A 20,636-nucleotide genomic window follows, 5' to 3' on the forward strand; every position below is an offset into this window, starting at 1 on the left:
CCCATATGTACTATCTCCAGCTAGAACAATTGGCAACTCGTGGGTAATCTTAATCTATTTCTTTCCTTCCCCTTATCTCTCATCCCACCCCCACCCTCAGAGCAGAGGTCAAATCCCTACCTGCCTCTTATATTATATGCTGAGAATGAGTTTTACATTTTTCAATGGTTAGATTTTGTGGCATAAAATTTAAATTTCAACATCCATGCTCATTTGTTTAGGTATTGTCAATAACAGAGTTGAGTACATCAATAGGGATCATATGGCCTTTACCGAAAGAGTGTGCCATCCCCACACCTAGAACCTTTTAATGTATATTTAACTTATAAGGGCATGGGCATTCTTTATTTTTTTTAACAATATATGGCCATTATTATAGCCAACCTAATTAAAGAAAATTTTCAATATCATCCAGGATATCCATGTTCAAATTTTATATGAGATGTAGTTTGGCCAGCTAGAAATTGAAGTATCATTGAAGGACAGAGTAATGAAACAAAGCTCCGGTGTGTGGGTGTCAGGAAATGGATTTTTTTTAAACTTAGAAATGTGCATTTTCAAATGAGATAATGGAATACAGTTATTTAAGTTATTTTTCTAGCCTTTTGAAAAGTGTGGATAGTCATACTGAGTCATTGACAACTTACAACTCAACCTACTTTCTCAAAGTAGAATATCTTTTTTCTTACTTTGGCTAGTTAATTTTTCTTCCTTTGTGTTTAACTTTCCAGAGGAACAAATATGTTGGCTTTAAAAATATGGCTAGAGCATCTGGCATAGTATTTGATGTTTGTGTGTGCCATATTGACGTAATTTCATTGATAACTGCATTGTGCATAAACTTTGTCTCTTTATCTGGGATCTATCAAGTATTCTAGTAGCTGTTAGGAGGTAGTTAAGTTGCATTGAAGGAAGGGCTCTGTCAGGCTGATTCTCACAGCCTTTACAGCTTCGTCTTCTGCCTCAGCATGTGATCGTGGCTGTAAATACAGGTCAGAGTATCTATTTTTTTCCATTTCTCTCAGGGTGGTCAGTCTCTGCTAAATTGGTGGTCACTTAGCCAAACTCACAGACTCTTGAATTATAAATTAATTGTTTTATTTTATTTTAATGATTTATTTATTTACTTTAGAGAGAGAGAAAGAAAGAGAAAGAGAGACAGAGAGAGCACAAGTAGGGGAAGGGGCAGAGGTAGAGAATCTCAAGCAGACTCCCCGCTGAACGCAGAGCTGGAAGTGGGGCTCAATCTCAGGACCCCTGAGATCATGACCTGAGCTGAAACCAAGAGTCGGTCGCTCAACTGACTGAGCCACCCAGCTGCCCCTAAATTAATTATTTTAGACAACAAATGGTTTGGCACCTTCCTACATGCCAACTACCATTGTGCTTGATGGAGATAAATTGGTGGTGGTAATAGTTGGGGATGGAAAGAACTAAGTCTCTGCCCTTCATTTATTGAATCCTATGAGAAGCCAAACATCCCCATAGATCAGATGAGTCATGACTGCTGTTGAAGGAAAAAAAAAAATTCCAGTAGGGCAAACTTATTTGAATATCCAAACTAAGATCAGAATTTTGCTCAGTTAGTATCAAATTTAAGTAGAAGTGATTGGATATTCTTACTGTAGTTTGAAACAATATCTGTTAAAGATATATTTGTCAAGTGAGTCTGAAAGTTTTGTTTTTATAGGTAAAAAGAACTAAATTCTTACTTGTTTTCCTTTTTAAAATTTCAAGCCCCAAATAAAGGTTCTCAATAAACATTGAATCTGGGTTCCTAAGAGATATTCCGATAACTGAGGAATGTTTATGATTTGGATAACAAATAAAAGACTATCGCAAACAAAAGGAAAGAGAAGGTAAATTTAGTAGAAAGAAATGTTTATTAACAATACTAGCTTCCTTCTTATAAGGCTTTCCAGTTTACAAATGCTTCCACATAGGGGTTAATTGGACCATTGCAATTGCCCTAGAAGATCGGCACAGAAGCTGGTATTAACTCTATTTTATAGATGAAGAAACAGACTCTGATGGGCAATGAGACATGCCCAGAATCAAATCAGTCCTGAGCACATAGGTCCTGAACTCAGGTGTCCTGAGTCTCCCTGCGCTCTCCCTTGGTGCCTAGAATTAGCCTGCTTTCCATGTGAATGTGACAGTACACATTCTTTTCAGACAATCAGGACATCCGGCTCTGGTCAGAGTGATTTGATAACAATTTGATAAGGTGTGGAATCTTCCTGTGATTAGAGAAATCTGATAAGATATTCGACTCAACCATGCAACCGATAAAGGTTCTCAAAAGGCTGCTTCCCGTTAGAATTCCCCAGCTGGCCCTTACCACACGGTTCCGTGTATTTATCATGTAGCTCACACTTGGAATCGCCCCTGGGGCAGGTTGAGCCATTGCAGTGGGTTTGTAAAAAGTTGTGTGCATGAACTCACACACAAATGAGGAGAGGGGCATAGAAAGGTGGTGCCGTGTAAGGGAAAGGGACTCTCTTTTGCCTGTCCTTTTAGAAGAGGTGGATCCGTTTCCCACTAAAGGGCTTCTTTGCCTTTGTTTCAGAATTCGATTCTCAAGTTTTCAGTCGGTTTACTTGAAATTTTATGGTGGCTGTGTATAAAATTGTAGCACTGGCAGGAACTTAAGAGATTGCAAAGTTCCACTCTGTGGCTCAAGCGATGAGGAAACTGAGGCAGGGGTGAGGACTGGCCCAGAATTTTTAGGCGCAGGCGAAAGATAAAAAAATAAATAAATGAAAAGAACTTTTTGAGAGGGCATTGAAGAGCAGGCAGAAATGCTGGGAAAGCTGAAGACATAGCTTGAAAAATAAGGGACCAAAAATGATTTGTGGCAACCAAAGCCATGGGCGACCTCTGTGCCTGCTCTGGGGCATGAAGTCTTTAATGCTGGTGACTGCATGTCACCTCTTGTTCTCCCTTCCTTGCAGACGTCTCTGCCACCGCTGCCCCTAGAAAGAGGTGGTGCTGTTGCCGTTTGCCTCCACCTTCAGACTGGATTCCCCACATCCCGTTCTCGGGGTCAGTAGCTCAAGGTTGAAATCTGTGTCGAGAGTCTCTGATTAGAGCCAGGTTGGAGGCTTGTGTCCCAGCGGACACAGTGGACCTTCTTTCTCTCCTGTGGAAGGCGTAGCCTTAGCCCCTCTGAGAGACTTAGATGGTGGGGGGCAGGGGTCTTAGATGCTGGGAAGCAAAACCAAACAACACCCAGACAATTATCTATTATAGAAGCACACCCAGTTAGGGGCCGTTTGAGAAATGAGAACTTGGTTCTTTTGACGTTTCCCAATTTATAGCAAGCGTTGATCTCCTTTGTAAAAACTGGCAGAAAGTCCCTGTTTTTAAGAGAAAGTGAAGTCGCCTGGATTAAGATTTGGTGATTCTGATATTTTGGAAATGGTTTGTTATCCTGTCAGCTGTTTTCCTCTGGACTGAAAACCATTTCCCTGTCTTTCTATCCTTTGTGACTTCCGGAAGAGAATACTTGTTCGTCTGTGGTAAAAAGTGAAGAGAGAAAATGAGAAAAGAGCAAACTGTATTCACAAAGTGCGGAGATTAGAGATAAGCGGTCACATAATTTCAGGAAAATTTTGCCACATTGATGAGCGGTAAACCATTTAAAACTCAAAAATAGAGCTTTTTTGTTTTTATTTTTAAAGTATTTTAGGCAGTAGCTGTATCTTTCAATTAAGGTGTAAAGTGGTCTTAACTTTCCAGTAATTTTTTTATCTTTTAATAATGACAGTTAATATTGAGAACTATTATGTTGTCCTAGTTTCTTACTTATTCCTCACGTTACCCCCCCCCTCCGTCCACCCCATTATCATCCCCCTTGGATAGAGGAGTGAATAGAACCTTAGCTGAAGCAAGTAGCATGAGGTTTCCCCATTGGTCGGGAATGGACTGGAAGGCAAGGACACATTCCTATGAGAGAAGACTTGCAAATCTTCCCATAACCTAGGAGAGAAAAGAAGATGTGTCTGTAGCTCTATGCTTGGTGATATCTTAGGAAAACTGCAGAGGAAAAAAAGAAAAGAAATGTGGTAAGGGTTGGAGACTTTTTGGAACTTGGGACTTTTTCAAGTTAGACTGTCGATTTGCCCTTGTATCTCAGAATCTGGGGGCGGCCAGACCAATCTCTTTCCATTTCTGTTCCCCATAGTGATACCGAGCTCAAGGCCTGGCAAGTGGTAGGGTTTTAAGGAATATTGGTAAAAGAAGTATATCAAGCAGCCCCAGGACAGTTATCTTGGGTTAAAATGCTACTCCTCCTAAACCATAGACTCAGTAAATGAAGGCCATCACCCTCAATGCTAGATATTCTAAGACAGCTGATCAGTGACTTCAGCGCATTTCAGAAACAACCAAAGACTATTACCTGTGGCGTTAGGCCACATATTGTATGGTTTATAAAAGAGTCTCTACAGTGTGTCTTGCTGACCGACTTTACAACTTCATTTCAACTATTTTTGTCTCATTACTTCTTTTCTGTTTTTCTCTTTCCAAAGTACAAAAACTTATTTGGGGCCTGTGCTAGTGGGAGGATGAAGTGCCCTGGGGAGGGTTCTTCACTGTAAATTGCTGGATAGAGCATTTTTGCACAGATAAAGCTGATGAATACCCAGAACCTTCTGTTTCCAGTTGAAACGCGGTTCAATTTTTGTTCAACTCTAGCTAGATTCCTCAGTATCTGAAAAGCAGAAAACTTACTCTTCATTAGATCATTTAAAACTTTTTTCAAGAAAGGAGAGTCCTGAGGGTACAGAAACTTTCCATACTTAAATATGTCACGCTAAGGTACCTCACAATGTTTCGTTTACAGGGGGCCAAAGACCACAGATCCACGCTGATTGCTAATTATTCAGATTGTAAATAGCTCGTTCAAGAACTTAGGGTGAGACAAAAGAAACAGGAAGGAACAAAAGGCCCAAGATAATGAAAAGGATATTGTGAAGAGAAAGGCTGGGTAGAATTATGATGCAGGTCACATCCTGTGCCTGTATTTAATTGTACCTTTGTATTTAATAATAAAAATGATTACATGCTTAGTGCTAACAGGTGTCCCTTCCTGAGAACGGTAGTATGGATAAGTGACAGGAAATTATTCCAATTCATAAACTTTGAATATGATGCTTTTCTTTTGAGTTTCTCTGGTCTATACTAGAAGACATTTTCTGTAGAAATATACATCAAATCAGGAAGAGTTTTAAACTTAATTCCTGATAAGTATGTATAAAATACAAGTGAATAAAGTACAAATGAAAAAAATTACTTTACAGGCCCTATTTAATGAAATGGGGCTGTACTAATGCCATGTCGCATTTCTGGTAGTTTATGCTTCATGTAAGCTTTGGATATAATTGCAAATTAGCTGTAATTAAAGTTTATAGTTGGTGGTCTTGCTGTTAGGGCTTAATTGCCTTCTCTGCATTTTCTCTTCTTGCTAATCTGGGCCGCCTTTCCTAACTGCCCTGTCTAAAATATAACCCCTGCCCCAGGGAGTTGCTCTCCCTGCCCCAGATTTTTCCCTCTATTGCCATCATGGCAATTTCTAATTGATTTTAGTTGATTTTATCTGTCTTCCCTTTAGAGTGTGGTTCCATAGAGCAAAGACTAGGGTAGTCCTGTTCTCCCTACTCAGTGGAGCCCTAGGCCTACCATCATGCCTGGCTCCCAATATGTACTCAGTATTTGTTAAAAGGATCTGCCACCTGCTGTCCTAATCATACCTCAAACCCTTGCTTGCTTTAACTTTTATCACTGGCCTTCTCCTTCTGCTTGGGTTTTCACCCAAGATTGTGCGATAGAAGACATCTGTTTCCATTGTGTGCTGGGTAGCTAGGTAGAGAGACAATAGTTCCTTGGTTCAGTGGAGACCACAGCTACAGTGAGGGTAGAGTCGAGCGGTTGGCCACTTTTCCTAGAATCTCTTGGCCTTGAGCACATTTCCCTTATTTGAGCAGTCTTTAACCTATGATTATGTTCTATAATCATGTACATTTACTCATTTATTCATTCAACAAATTTTTGAATATCTGCCAGGTAGCAGATGCTATGGTAGGTACTGGGAAAGCAAAATTGAATAAGATGCACTCTGTTCTTTTAGGAACATATTATTAGAATCAAGGTTTCCTAGACCTGGAACGACGTCTATTTAGAGGTCTGTTGTAAACCTGGTTTCTAGCACGATTTCTGACACATTAAAAGCATTTAGTACAGATTTGTTCAGTAAATGAGTGTCGAATGCAGATATTTAGAAAATACTTTGTGGTGTAATAAGTATATGTTTACAGTGTCATGGACGCACAGAGGGGAGAAAGCTGTTGTGTCCGAGAGGAGTCAGGGAAGGTTTCATGAAAGAAAGATGAAAAGCTGAATAGTCTACCAGGCAGGATGGAATGTTTCATGGAGTAGAGACACCATGAGCAAAAGTCAGAGGTAGGAAGAGGAGAGTTTTATTTGAAGATGGCACTGTGGTCAGCCTGGAGATTTAAGGTCAGTGTGAGGAGGTAATGTGCATTGAGGCTGTTGGAATCGTCAGTGTCTTTATTCAGGTACCCTATGCTCTAAATAGCTCTGTGGCACAGACTGATCATCTTACTGCCATTTATTTTACCCATTTCTATAGGAAAACAAATTGTGTTCTAAATTGTCATCTTAGAAGGCAGTCTTGAAGATAGAACCTATTTTTAAGTCAGGACTAACTTTATTAGAAAATTGGCTACATTACCTGTATAAATTATCTACTGCCAAAATTCCACATAACAACCAACCATAAAACCCCAGGAGCATAAAAACAATTAGGCTTTATTGCTCATGCATTGGAGTAGTCATCTAGGTGGTTCTTGTAATCTTGCCTGGGGTTGGCGCCGGGATTCTTCTGGTTTGCCAGAAGAATGACCTTGGCTGGGATGACTAGGGCAACTTGCCACATGCCTCTTATCAGCCTCCTGGTACCAGTAGGCTAGCCTGGGTATGTCCTTTTCATGGTATTGGCAGAGCATCCTTTTTAAAATCACATCTACTAATATTCCATTGGCCAAAACACTTTCACGTGGCTGAGTCCAGAGTCAGGGTGGGAGAGGACACTCAAGATTGATGGCAAAGGGAATGGCAGCAGGGAGGTGTGAAGAACTGGGACATTTTTGGTGGTCTACTGCATATAGCCTGCAAAAGCCAATCAAATCAAGATTTCACTATAATTCTAGAACTAATGGAAGAATATGATTTCTGATTTTGATTTTATGATTTACTTTATAAGGCACCTGTCTTTTGGTTTTTATTAATGCTCGTTCTCTTTTCAGATGTGCTGGGCCAAAGTGAGGGAAACCAGAAATGAGGAATAGGTTGAAATGAAATCTTGAAAGGGATAGGTAACTATTGAGGATTAGCCATTACATTCATTGTAGAATTTCAGAGGTGCCACCCAGCATCTCTCCTTGTATAGGACACTGAAGCCCAGAGGAGTCCTGGGTCACATGTGACCCAGGCCTTCCAAGCCCAGAGCCATTCTCCACTGTATCTGGTAAGGTGCATCCTCCCTAAACTGCTCCCTGAGTCTCCCTGATCCCTGCCACTCCCCACACAAATCATCACTTTTCTAAATAATTTACTTTTGGAAATGGCATTGTCACAATTTACTGTGAAAAGTATGTTCTCATTTTGAGTCTTCCTTTTCAATTTTATTCATCGTATGAACTTAAAACAGATTTTGTAAAACCCTTACACACACACACACACACACACACACACACACACACACACACCCCTTTTCTACTCTGCTTCTGCTTCTACTTGCACTCTTCCCATCAGAAAGGGAAATTTTAAGTATAATGACTATATTAAATCAGCTTGAGTTTAGTAGGTTAGCCTTTGAATTATCTTTGCCAGACTGCTAAGGAGAAGCTGCCCAAGAGGTCATTGTGACACTGTCAGTCTGAGACAATGAAGCATGCCCTGTGGATTTTGTTAGGAATGGGATTAGAGCTTTAGGGAAGCGTTCTTTCTTTCAAGCATCCTTTTTCCCCCTGCTAGCAGGAGTCATGTGATTACGAGAGACCCAGGCCAGGCATAGGGAGGTTGGAGGAGATATGTTCAACATTTCAACAGTGGCAGTTTTTATTGATGCTGAAGTTCTGGGCAGGTGTTATTTTAATAAAGAACCATTTTTTTTTATCTAACTTTATATACAGATTCCTGGGTCTGTAGTTATGTCTGTGCACTGTAAATGGCCATTTTAAAAGTACCCCGTATGAAAAGAAGACTATATGTAGAATTTCAGAGCATCATACACTTTTAGATCTGAAGGACCAGGAAGATGCCAGGTGATTTGTTACCAAGGGTTTTTTCATAGTTACTCATTCTTCATATCCTTTCCACATTCAGGGATTCTCTCTCTTTTTTTTCAGCTATTTTGCATGTTAACTTAGTTGCCAAACTTTGAAACCCTCTGAGGAGAGCAATACTGCTATGTCTCCAAAATATTTACATTTGAGGCCAATCTTTTAGATGGTGACATTGTGAAATATTTTTCGTGTAAAGTATCTCTCACCATCCTATACGCAGGGCCATTGAGAATTAAGACAAAAATCCTTCTCTGCCACCACTGACCTTCATTCTTTTCGGTGGGTTGATTTAATATTGTGTTTTTCTAAACAAGGGAAAACAGTTACAGTCCCACCTCTTATGTGCTTCCTCTCATATGAGTTGTTAAGTTCGGTATGTGCACATATGTGAGATTTCAAGTGCAAAAGGAGAATAGAGTAGGAAACAGATTTTCACAGTCCCCGTCTGGGTCCTTGTGTAAGTGCCAATGTAAAGCTATGCTATTCACTGATCAGTGAGTAGTATCATGTTGCCTGGCTCTCAGGAGACGGATTGGAAAATCCGAACTTAATAAGCAGATCAATTGGGTGGGAGGGAATTGAGATTATTGTATCACATTCCAATGATATGCAATGTTGTCAAAAACTTTTTTTCTCCAGACATAAAATTATAGGAGGCATATAGATACCTTCAAAATGTCAGTAAAGGGGGTTGGAGGGGAATTTAGTTAAGAATAATGAAAATTTACCATTTCTCTCGGGAAGCATACACTGAGAGCATCTGGGTATCTCAGGGTAAAGGGTGAATTTAATGTGGGTAGGGGAGGACGTCTACCATGAATCCAAGGAGGGAAATGAATTAAGCTGAATGTCTGCAAAAAGGCGACTTCTGGGTGGAGGTGTGAGCTCCTGGGCCCAGAGGAAATTCAAATTGCTTACTCCTCAATTTTTAAGAACTTACCATAGCTGTGTTTGCACTCCCCTACAGAGCAAGGGGAAACAGGATGAGTCTTGAGGGAATCATTCATAACCATTTCTCCCCCTGTCCCACTTAATCCAACTTAAATATAAGGGCTAGTTTTGGTTTAAGTTCAGATTTTCCACATTTCTACGGTTTCTCTGCTTCCCTCAAATTTCTTGTCACCAATTTCCTGATGTCTGAAATTTCTTTAACATGAGACAAAACACTCCATAATTAGAGGTAAGACTATAGATCAATAAAGACTGTAAAAATTTATAAACATATAAAATTGATATAAATCCATAAGACTATAAATAAACCTGTTTATTTAACTCACTGAATGGAATTTGGCTAAACTTAACATTACTCAATACCTGTCTGTGCCTGGTACTAACAAGGAAAAAAATAAAAAAAGATGAATAAGAAAGGCTTCCTGCCTTCCCATGACCGGGGTGAGGAGGTGGGAAATCGTACAGCGATTACACTGGCAGGTGAGTTCCAGGAGACCAGTGTGTTCCCTGCATTTGTCTCAGTGCTTGAGTCATGATCAAGGCTTATTATTTTTTTAAGGTGATGGAAACATGGGTGAATATAATATTATAAAGGCTGGGAAAAAGGTAGATACAAGATATGATATTGGCTCAGAAAAAGGGATGAATGACTTTGCCTTGGAGAGGGACTCAGGGAAGGCAGAACTTCGAGGGGAGATATTTGAATCAGATCACGGAGGGATGACTAGGGGTTGTCTGAGCTTCCAGAATAGTATTTCAGCCAGAAGAATTAGTGTGGACAAAGGCAAGAAGGTGTGAAATGGCAGGAATGTTGGGGGAGTTGCAAAAATTTGACAACCCTAGATAGTAAGAATAGTGGGAGTGGGAGATTTGTCGCAGGTGAGAATCATAGCATGAAGGCCTTAGTTCATAACTACGTGACACGCTGATTCGAGTCAAGGCAGGGCTGCTGGGTAGTATGGCGGGCGTGGAAAATAAATGGAAAATAAGGATCAAGGAAACTTCTTTCCTCCTCACATTTTAACTGAGGTTGATCTTGTATACCTTAAAAAGTATTGGGATTTGGAGGCTAATCAGATGGGCATTTCTTAGTATAGAAGCAACAGACCTTGATGGACTATACCGGTGCTGTTCCGATGAGATTTTATGTTTTGAAAAGGTATTAAGAGAGAGATTTTGGGTTTTCAAAGCCTCGCGTTTTATTACTAGATGACTATGTAATAGATACACTGCTTTACAAAATAATCTGTCAGTTAACAAATCGGATTTCTGCCTGGTTCCTCTGGACAATGACTTCATATAGGATTTACAATAGTTAATTTATACGTGGCTTTCCAGAGACTGGTCCTGTGTGTAAATCAAGGCACACCTGGTGAGGTGTGAGTTTTCCTACCATACAAACGTGACTTGGATTTCTTGTACCACGGTAGGGTGTTTCATTGTTATGTATATAAATCTGGTAGAAGGATTGGATGGGATGGCTCCTTTCTTTTGTTTAGATGTGTAATCTCTGTAGTTTAGAGAGGAGATCTATAATGGAATTCTTATTTAGTTTCTTTGGTTTGTTTGCATGTATCTAACTTGGTGGAGCATCTTCCAATTTTAAATGAACCCTCCATTAATAGAAGTTGGTTTCTTAGGCTTAACTTCAAATATATATCCTGACTATTTTAATGGCAACTTTAGGGTCGTGCTGAGTTGAAACTGATCCAAATGCTGCCAGTTTTCTTCCCACTTACCCTTCAGCTGCTCCTGCTCCTGTTCCTTTCTCTCCCTATGTCCATTCTGTTCATTTTTGGGTAAAATGACCCCCTATTCTGTATGTTGAAGTTCAATGTATGTTCTCTTCTGACAGAGGATTTAATGTAGAGGGAAAGGTTCTTGGCTGATCGTATTAGTTCAGCAGTTTTAGAATAAGATGTTTGTGGGGAGGGGTGGCAGAATCTTTGGTCATTGATTCTCTCTTTATAACTTTGCCCTTTTAGCTGGAACAGATTACCTGTGCAGGCCTTCTGGCCCTGCACAGACTGAATCACAAGGAAGAAACTTTACATAAACCATTTATACTAAATGTTTGGTATGCTGGCAACATAAATCAACAACAATATCCATTACAAATTCATCCCTTTATCAGTATTATCTTGATAGAACTGATCCCAGTGTGTGAGAATTTGAACCCTGATTCAATACATCTAGCCCTGGGTAATTAATTATTCAGGGCACAGAGAACCTGGCCCCTGCAATGTAGAGTAATTCTTCCTGGTCAGCGTGAACTCCACTGGCAATAATAAATAGAAAACGTCTCTAGTGATGCCCGTATTTTAAAGTGATTAATCATCTCCCCGCCTCTTCACCTCCCCCTTAGTTTTCTTAAACTAGGATTTTTCAGCAATAAATCTTTAACAATACAGGTAGGAATTGTTCTGTAATTAAATTTTGCCCTGCTTAATTTCTTACCTTTTATGTGTGATTTAAAAAAATGTTACATTTTAAGGAGCTCTGATCAAAAGTCAAACCCAGAAAAATCCTTTTATAGAATACCGAGAGATTCTCTATGGAAGATTAAGCTCTTGGTTTTGAATATTAGATAGAGCACATACTCATAAAAATTGTTAATCAACACCAGTTGGGGTGTCAGATATTCTGAGGTTTTGAATTGCTTCACTTGCATGCATACGGGTTGTCTGTATTGGGAAAAGTCTGACATATACATATGTGCCCAAACTGCGAGAATAATTACTTATTTCTTAACTTTCAGATAATCGATGTGAGCTCTTGTAGGAAAGGGATATTTTTTTTTTGCCCTTTTTGTGGTACACAAAGTGCACTTGGTGGAGTGGCAGGTAAATGCCTGACCGAGAATGACCATGTAGTTTTTAAATCATGCCCTAGAGAGGTGACCAGCCATCATGTATATTCCGGGTGACAGGGACCAACGTGACATATCTGTTGTGACACACTTCTGTACCACCAGTCTGTGGCTCGAGGTGACTTCTGTCCCTCCTCTGATGCTTTCCCCTGCTGCAGGACAACACAACGACGCACGGATGAACCTCGCCATTGCCCTCACTGCTGCCAGGTATGGGGCTGCCACAGCCAATTACATGGAGGTAGTGAGCTTGCTCAAGAAGACAGACCCCCACACGGGGAAAGAGCGAGTGAGCGGCGCGCGGTGTAAGGATGTGCTCACAGGTATGCCGAGGCTCGAGCAGGGAGGCATTTCTTAGCATCTTGTCTTGCCTATGTAATGACTGAATTACAATTTTTCTGTCACTTCTCTTTTATTTAAGCCAGATTTCAGAGTCCTATTAATTATATTCCTTATTGTCAACAATGACTGGTTTAACAGGAAAATTTTCCCTTGTGGTACTTGGCAATTTTTCCCTTTTGTGTTAAATAATAATAATGATAATGATAATAATAAATGCTCACAAAATTCCCACAGCTCTGAATGCATTCCATTTGGCTTTACAAAAACATGTTATTAATAAAATTAAATAAATGTGCCAAGTTTCAAAGCAAGTGACACAGGCGCAGGCGGTGCATTTATACGTGGTTAGAGTCAATCACTTTCACTTTGGTTAGGTTTTCATCCTTGTCCTGGTTCTAGGGCCATGGAGTGAGAGTTTCAAAATTACCTCGTTGCCTTGAACAGAAGCAGCACTGAGAAATATGTTGTCTCACGGCAATGCTGTTTCCACAGTTGAGTTTTAAGGAGAAAGCGGCTTAATTACTCATCCCACTTTCTTCACGTTTGGCACTCAGTTGCTGGGCACTTTGCAAACTAGACAGAACTGAGATGAAGAAATGGCGGGCCTTTTCTTCAGCATGGTCTTGTTTGGGTAAATTACCTCGGATGCAAGCCCTTTGTGTGGCTTTCCAGTAACTTCGCCAGCATGTGTCACTTAGTGTGGTATACAGTATACTTCGCCATAGGTTAAGTTTATAGGCGAATTAATAATCCAAAGCATCAGTGAGCAGAGAAACAAATGGGGCATGTGATTGATGCTTCTTTCTTTCACAGGGCAGGAGTTTGATGTGAGAGCCAAATGTGTTATCAATGCTACGGGACCTTTCACAGACACCGTGCGCAAAATGGATGATAAGAACGCCACGGCCATCTGCCAGCCGAGCGCCGGCGTCCACATCGTGATGCCCGGTTATTACAGGTAACCGGCTGCCCGGGGCGCCGGGGCCCCAGTGGGGGCCGCAGGAAATCGTCCGCGTTCTGTCTTCCAGCACACTTCTCTTAATAAGAGATGGTCTAGCTTGCTGTTCAGAATGAGGAGAAATAAGCGAAGGAACTCTTCCAAAACACAAAATACAATGCAGAGGTGGGACTTTCTTAGCTCTTACAACAAGGCTCATTTCTCGGGGTTAATGATTTGGGACCTATTTTTTGTACTTCCTTCAGTGTACTCACCTTCAGAGACTGGGCCTTAGGATTTTTGAATTTTAATTAAAGTATTAAAGGTGAATAGGGTAAAAATTTCCACGAAGGGCATATTAATGAAAACACCAACAAATTAGTTTCATAAAATACTCAAATTTGCTTATGGAGGATCTGAAAATGAGGACCGCGCAGGTATTTGTATGTTTATGGCTTTAAAAATGTGTTTTGAAAAATATTACAGCAAGTAAAAATTGAATCTAATTTCGAATCTACCATATTAACAGAGATCATCGTCAGTAGAGAAATGGGTAGGGATAAAGATGGGACAAAAATAGCTATTAACTGAAAATCATCTAAGTTGAATGATGGGCACATTAAACGGTTCTGTTTTTACATATTTTGGAAAATTTTAACTAAAAAAGAAACATTTCGATAATTTTAGTTAAGAAATTAATAATGATTTGCTCTAATGTACATTTCAAGACTTCTGTGGAAAACATTCATGTGACCATGCCAAGAGTATAGACCATATGTACTGTCTTTATCTCCGTATGTAGTCAATCTAGTGGGCAAACTAGCAATTTTGTGTGGAGTAATGATCTAGGCTCCAGCTATTCGTTATGATACTATTTGTAGTTGAGAATTAGAAACTGCTTCCATTCCTAACCTTAAAAGATTGGATAAGTAAATTATGGCATATCTGCACAAGGGAATATTATACAGTCATTAAAATTGTAATTGTAAGTAACTTTAATGTTTTAGGAAAACACTAATGATACAATGTTAGTCTAGAATGAATGATACAAGATTATGTGTAGTATGATCTAAACACTGTATAGGTATATAGAAATAGTAAAGGTGATTATCTCTAGGTGATATGATTATGGGTAACAGTAACTGGTGGTAATTTCTAGGTAATGTGGTTAGGATGAGAGTTATCTCTTCTGTATTTTAATAATCTTCCATAAAGGTTAGCTAAATCCTTTAATATTTGATAAAATGGATGTACAAAATCTATATTTTGTTTAACATCTGCATTCTCCTGGAATGCTATCCTGCTATGTTCTATGATGCTTTTGCTTTATTATGAGTTTTTCAGTAACTAAATCTTCCTGAGGAGAGTCTAGGATACACCTAATTTTACCAAATTCACTTCTACCAAGAAAAATATTATACTTCTATCAAGAAAAATATGAAGACCCATTTCTTATCCACCAACTTCCAAGATTTCTTTCTCATTTTCTAAATGTCTATGTGTAATAAGTAGACCATCATTAGTATTTTCACTTAGGACTGAAAAAACCAAGGTGTTTTCAGGCTTAATGATAAAAATGTATGCAGTGGTACTTAATAGAGTTTTATAAACTGCTAACCACAGTTTAGTTAAATGGAAAGGAGAGAAGTAAATATATGTAAATATGCAAGTGTTTCTTTTATATAGGAAGTTTTCAACAATAGTTCCATTCATAATTAGATGCATTTATTTTGTATTGGATTAAAAATATGCAAGTCCAGCTAGTTTGTAAGTTTTTTTTTTTAATTATCTCTTAGACTATAGATATAATACCTAAACCATGGACACACACATTGTCATATTTGGATCTTAGTAGGTTCAATATAATCTCTTGTGTATCATGTTTCATATTTTCTTCACTATTGTCTCATGCTATGTTAATTCTGCCACTTAACAATGACATCATTTGGGACAGGCCTTATATTCGGTAAACCTTAGTTTACCCATCATTAAAATGGGGAGACAGAGGATAAATTAAAGTGATACCTTGGCATAGAACTTGATGTTCATCTCTTTACCTCTTGCTGACTGCCTGACCTTGGCAAGCTACTTCTTTCAGCTCCTAGTTCCTTATCTCATGATAATAACTAATTTGTATACATTTTGACAATGATCCTTTGATTACTTTATATCCCCTTTTTTTGGCTACTCTTCATGAAGTGTCTGGCACGTATAGTGACCAGTAAGTATTTTTTGAATGAATCCTATTAACTTTTTTGTGTTATCTTGCCCAAATTGAGATTGTTGCTTCTTTTAAAGTCAAAATTTAATGTAAAACCTACATGGGATATTTTTAATATAGAGAAGTTAAAATATGAAAACAAAACATGATTCTTCATTTTATTGCTCAGATAACCCATGTGTACAAAAGTAAATAAGTAAAAGTAATCACTATAGAAATACAGAAAGATACAAAATGAAAAGTGAGAGTCTCTCTTCTTCCTCATGTCCCCCACTTATCCCTTACTTCAGTTCTTCTCTGGTAATCAATAACACTTCCTTATGATTCCTTCCATAAAATTGTGCGTTTATATTTGCACAATTGTCTATAGTTTTAAAAATTTTACATGAAAGAGGTCATGCTACACATACAGTTCTGTACTATACTTTATAATATGCTAATAGCAGAGTAGGTAAGTGTTTTCAAAGAAATGTAAATATATATCACCTGGATGTAATATTTTCAAAACAGAATGCCTTTCTTAATCCCCCCCCCCAAATTTGTCATTAGCTTCAGGACCCCTCCCCATAAATCATGAAAGTGTTAGTTACAGCTGGGCATGCTTCGGATGCAGTAAGGGATCTCATGCTACTTTGGGAGAAATGAATGTCCCCGTTTTTAGCACCTTGAACTATAACCACTATACATCCTGTTGGAAACCTTAAAGGAGTGGTTTGCAGCCTAGTTCCTATTCAAGGTCTGTTGTAGTTGAGCCCCTTCCTCTGGGATTAAGGCCTGGATTAAGGGTTTATTCCCTCTTTAGCACTGACCTTAAGGCATTCCAGAGGGATGGTTTTGCTCTCCGTATCAACTCATTCTCTTGGGTGGGGTCAGACTGAAATGGCTTTCTGGGCTCATCAGTTAGTCACACTCAATTATAGCTCAAGGGTTCGAGTAGGTCCTTGGGGATGAGTCAGACCTTCTGGGGTTGCCCTATAAACTGACTGATGGTACCTTAAGGCCTAACATTTCCACTAGAACCTGATCAGTTTAGAAATGCAGTGAGTTCAGTAGCCACTGATTTTTTTGAGTGTAGGCCGCTAAAATGTAGAGCAAGGACCATGTGTATACCTTGTCGGGCTGTTTTGAGAGTATTGTCATGTCATTTGTTAAGCTTGTTATGACCCTAACTTACGTGCCACGGTAGCAACTTTTTCGTTTGGATTATTTTAATTTCAGAAAACCCAGCACACAGAAATCATTTATTTTTAAAGGTACTCTTTAGCTGACATTAAGAACAAATCTGCAATTTTCATCAGAGTTGTGGCTAGATGCTCTTTCAAAAGCAGCAACAATGCAACAAATGACTAAAATACATGAAAATAATCATTTCCTCCTTCTTCGTATGGATGCCTTTTATCACTAGCAAGAGGTCAATTTTTTTTTTTCTGTATTGCTGTGTGCATACTGTTAGCTCTAACACTGATTGCTAAGTAGTTAACAATAAATTGATTTCAGTTTAAATAAGGGTACTTCAGGAAGGCAGTGGTCTGCATGAGAAAAATGTTCATTATGTTTAATCCTAGACACACACATAAATTAGTAGCAAGCTTTGCCTCCTGATGTCAAGCGAATCATACATATTGGAAAAAGACCTCTGCCTCCCTGGGCTGTATATACCATCACTGTCGTTGATATCCACTTTCAAACTTTAGCGTGACCTTGCAGAATTAATCCTTCATAAGAAAACAAACTTTTCCCAAAGCGAGAGTATGAATTAGGTAATTTAGAACTGATGAAATGTATTTCCAAGTGGATTCTTAAATTTTTATACCATTCATTAGTGGCTTTGTCTTCCCTCTGTGCTTGTTAATTGTATGTTTGACACATATGTCTTCGCTTAAGCGGTTGATTCTCTACAGGTTCCAGTTACGTGTGTGTTGGTAACCATCACCTTCACCCTTTAAACTGCTTTTACTGCATTGAAAGATTTTAAGGGATTCAGTAGTTTTGCTTTTCTAATAGCATTTCATGTCTAGGTGGTTGACTATTATAATTTTATGCTGAAGTTTATCAGGTTTATTGAGTTATTTAAGCACATCATATGATATCTGGTCCATAAAATGATCATACATAAAAAATACCAACATATAGTGGGTTCTTAAATATTAGGATATGGAATTTCTCCTTTTGTTTCAGCATGGTACTGTTTATCACATTGGAAGCTTGAACTCTGAATGAGTTAATTCCCAGTCCCAAAGTGACTGATTTAATGTAAGGGCATATTAACCCGGGATCAAATCAGTTGCTTACAAAATACATAATTAGCTCGTTTCTTTTAAGAATGTTTTTAGAGAATCTTAGGACAAACACAAAGCAAGAAAGTATAAAATATTCTATCCTTGTAGTTTTCAATATATAAAAATGAAAGTGAAATTATTTTCTTTGAGTAAACCTGAGTGAAGATGAGATCTTAGCTGAAGGCTTAAATGATTGACACACTTCTGTGGTGCTTTTTGCATATGCTAAATAGAACTGTGGCCCACTATCTTGGTGTCTCTCAAGTGTGCTGTAGACAGTGTTTCTGTATACAAAGGATGTGTGAAAATGGCAGCATTTCATGAGACTGATGGGTCTTTGCAAAGAAAGACTCCTACTCCTTGCAGTTTACATAAAGAAGATGCATTAGCTAAGCTGATTATAGATTTCTTTTTTTTTAACAAGTTATTTTGTAGGCCTTTTTTTAAAATTTTTTATCTTTTTAAGTAAGCTGTATACCCAACCTGAAGTTTAAGTCACAACCCCAACATCCAGAGTTGTGTGTTCACAGACTGAGCCAGCCAGGGGCCCTTAGATTTCTTTTTCATAAAATAATTATTTTGGTTTGCTTTTAAGCAGTTGTTAGTCTCTCATCCTTACACATTTGAATCAATAGGAGGTTTTTTTAAAAACATTTTTTCAAGGGAATGATAAACATAAAATTTGACTATTTGCCCTTTAAAATTTGTGGATATAGGAGGGACTTGTTGAAATTTATTTAAACCAAATGAAATTGTATTTTCTATTTAAGAAATTTCATTAATGGAAGCTGAAAATACTTTTAACATTGGCTTGCTGCGAGAATTCAGTCACTGAGCATTTGTAGGGATGATTTGAACATAACACTTCAAGATTCCTCCCACCCCTTATCAACTTCTCTAAATTTCTTTGAATGGTTAATGAATGCATTAAAACAACAGTTTCTACCGATTTAATGGCACCATTGGACAGGTTTTGTTACTATGTATTTATAGTTGCCTATTATTTCAAGTGTGTTTTATAATTTGGCTTTAGAATATTAAGTATGCGTTTAGTGAAAATTATTGACTAAGGAAGATTTTTATGTAATCTGTCCAAAGAGGCATCCTTGAACTTTGATTTAATAGCATAAGACCTTAGCCTCTTATATCTGTTTAAAGATTGTCATTGCTAAGATATCCCTCTCTTTTTTGACCTTGTCCTGATACATTGTTATTTAAGTAGTAGGAGAAAACTGAGCCCTTTTCTCATTGATGCATTTCTTGAGGTTTCTGTAAAATTGAAATAAAGTCAAAAATCTCGATTTGGTGAAGTGGTATAAGTCCATCTGGGTTACAAAGGAATAAAGAACTTTTTGATTACATTTTAGTTTCTAGAAACTTAGACCCCTGGCTTTTCTCATGTACTTCTGAGACCTTATGCTGGAAGATGTGCCAAATGTCAAATGTCCCAGGAAAATGCTTTTCATAGACTTGAAAAAAGGTTGTAGAGCTCGCCTTAATTGACCATCGTAAAAGGAATTAGAGCATTTATCCCACTGACATTATCTGATGTGAATGGTCCACAGAATATAAAAACCCAAACAATTGGAAGGTGAAGTCCACTTTCGTAATTAACCTTGCATTGTTGAAATGGGGAGGGCTGGTTCTGCTGTGAATTTTATTTTTTTTTTCTTTTTTTATTATGTTATGTTAATCACCATACGTTACATCATTAGGGTTTTTTTTTCACTTTAAATTTTTTATTGTTATGTTAATCACCATACATTACATCATGAGTTTTTGATGTAGTGTTCCATGATTCATTGTTTGCATATATCACCCAGTGCTCCATGCAGAGCATGCCCTCTTTATTTTTATTTATTTTTATTTTTTGAGCGTGCCCTCTTTAATACCCATCACCAGGCTAACCCATCCCCCCACCCCCCCTCCCCTCTAGAACCCTCAGTTTGTTTCTCAGAGTCTGCCGTGAATTTTATTATCACACTTGCTCCATTCTTTTTTGTTGCCAAAATTATTTTTTTCTCTTTTAGGAATTTCTAAGGCAGAGCCTTGGCAGTAAAAGTAATAGTCCATGTGTTTTCTTATTTGCTTATATGACAATTAGTGAACAAAGTAGTTTTTGGAATGCAGATGAAGGACTAAACGTCTGCTAATTTCAGAAATGTATAACCCTCCTTTTTCCATCAGCCCCGAGAGCATGGGACTTCTTGACCCAGCAACCAGTGATGGGCGAGTTATATTCTTCTTACCCTGGCAGAAGATGACTATAGCTGGCACTACCGACACTCCAACTGATGTCACACACCATCCCATTCCTTCGGAAGAAGATATCAATTTCATTTTGAATGAAGTGCGTAACTACCTGAGTTGTGACGTTGAAGGTAACTGATGCATTCCTCCGAGTCTGTTTTCCTTCTTTTATACTTCCCAGCCCATCCCAGCTCTCACTGGTAACTGCCACATCCCCGGTGTGACCCCTTTTCACACCGGGCCTGCTCTAACTCTTCTGTACTGACCACCTCTTCTGGAAGATTTATGGGGCCCAAATTATAACACAATGGGAAGAGGTTGCCTTTGTTCCCCTCTACTTTCTGCATGCCCATGAAACTCGTACAATTCCTTTCTGATAGTTTCTAATGGCTGTACGTGAGTCATGCATGAGCTCCAA

General features: G+C 38.5%; 1 protein-coding gene across 5 annotated transcripts in view; it reads left to right on the forward strand.

Moving 5' to 3' along the window:
• Positions 1–20,636, forward strand: part of GPD2 (glycerol-3-phosphate dehydrogenase 2) — a 212,841-nt gene that overhangs the window by 166,521 nt on the left and 25,684 nt on the right. For all 5 annotated transcript variants that reach the window (XM_027589924.2, XM_027589922.1, XM_035726672.1 and 2 more), the window contains exons 7-9: positions 12,348–12,512; positions 13,345–13,489; positions 20,156–20,349. In XM_027589924.2, the coding sequence (XP_027445725.1) occupies positions 12,348–12,512; positions 13,345–13,489; positions 20,156–20,349 (504 nt within the window). The remainder of the gene's footprint in view (positions 1–12,347; positions 12,513–13,344; positions 13,490–20,155; positions 20,350–20,636) is intronic.

This window comes from Zalophus californianus, chromosome 3, assembly GCF_009762305.2.
Source record: "Zalophus californianus isolate mZalCal1 chromosome 3, mZalCal1.pri.v2, whole genome shotgun sequence".
Classification (NCBI taxonomy): domain Eukaryota; kingdom Metazoa; phylum Chordata; class Mammalia; order Carnivora; family Otariidae; genus Zalophus; species Zalophus californianus.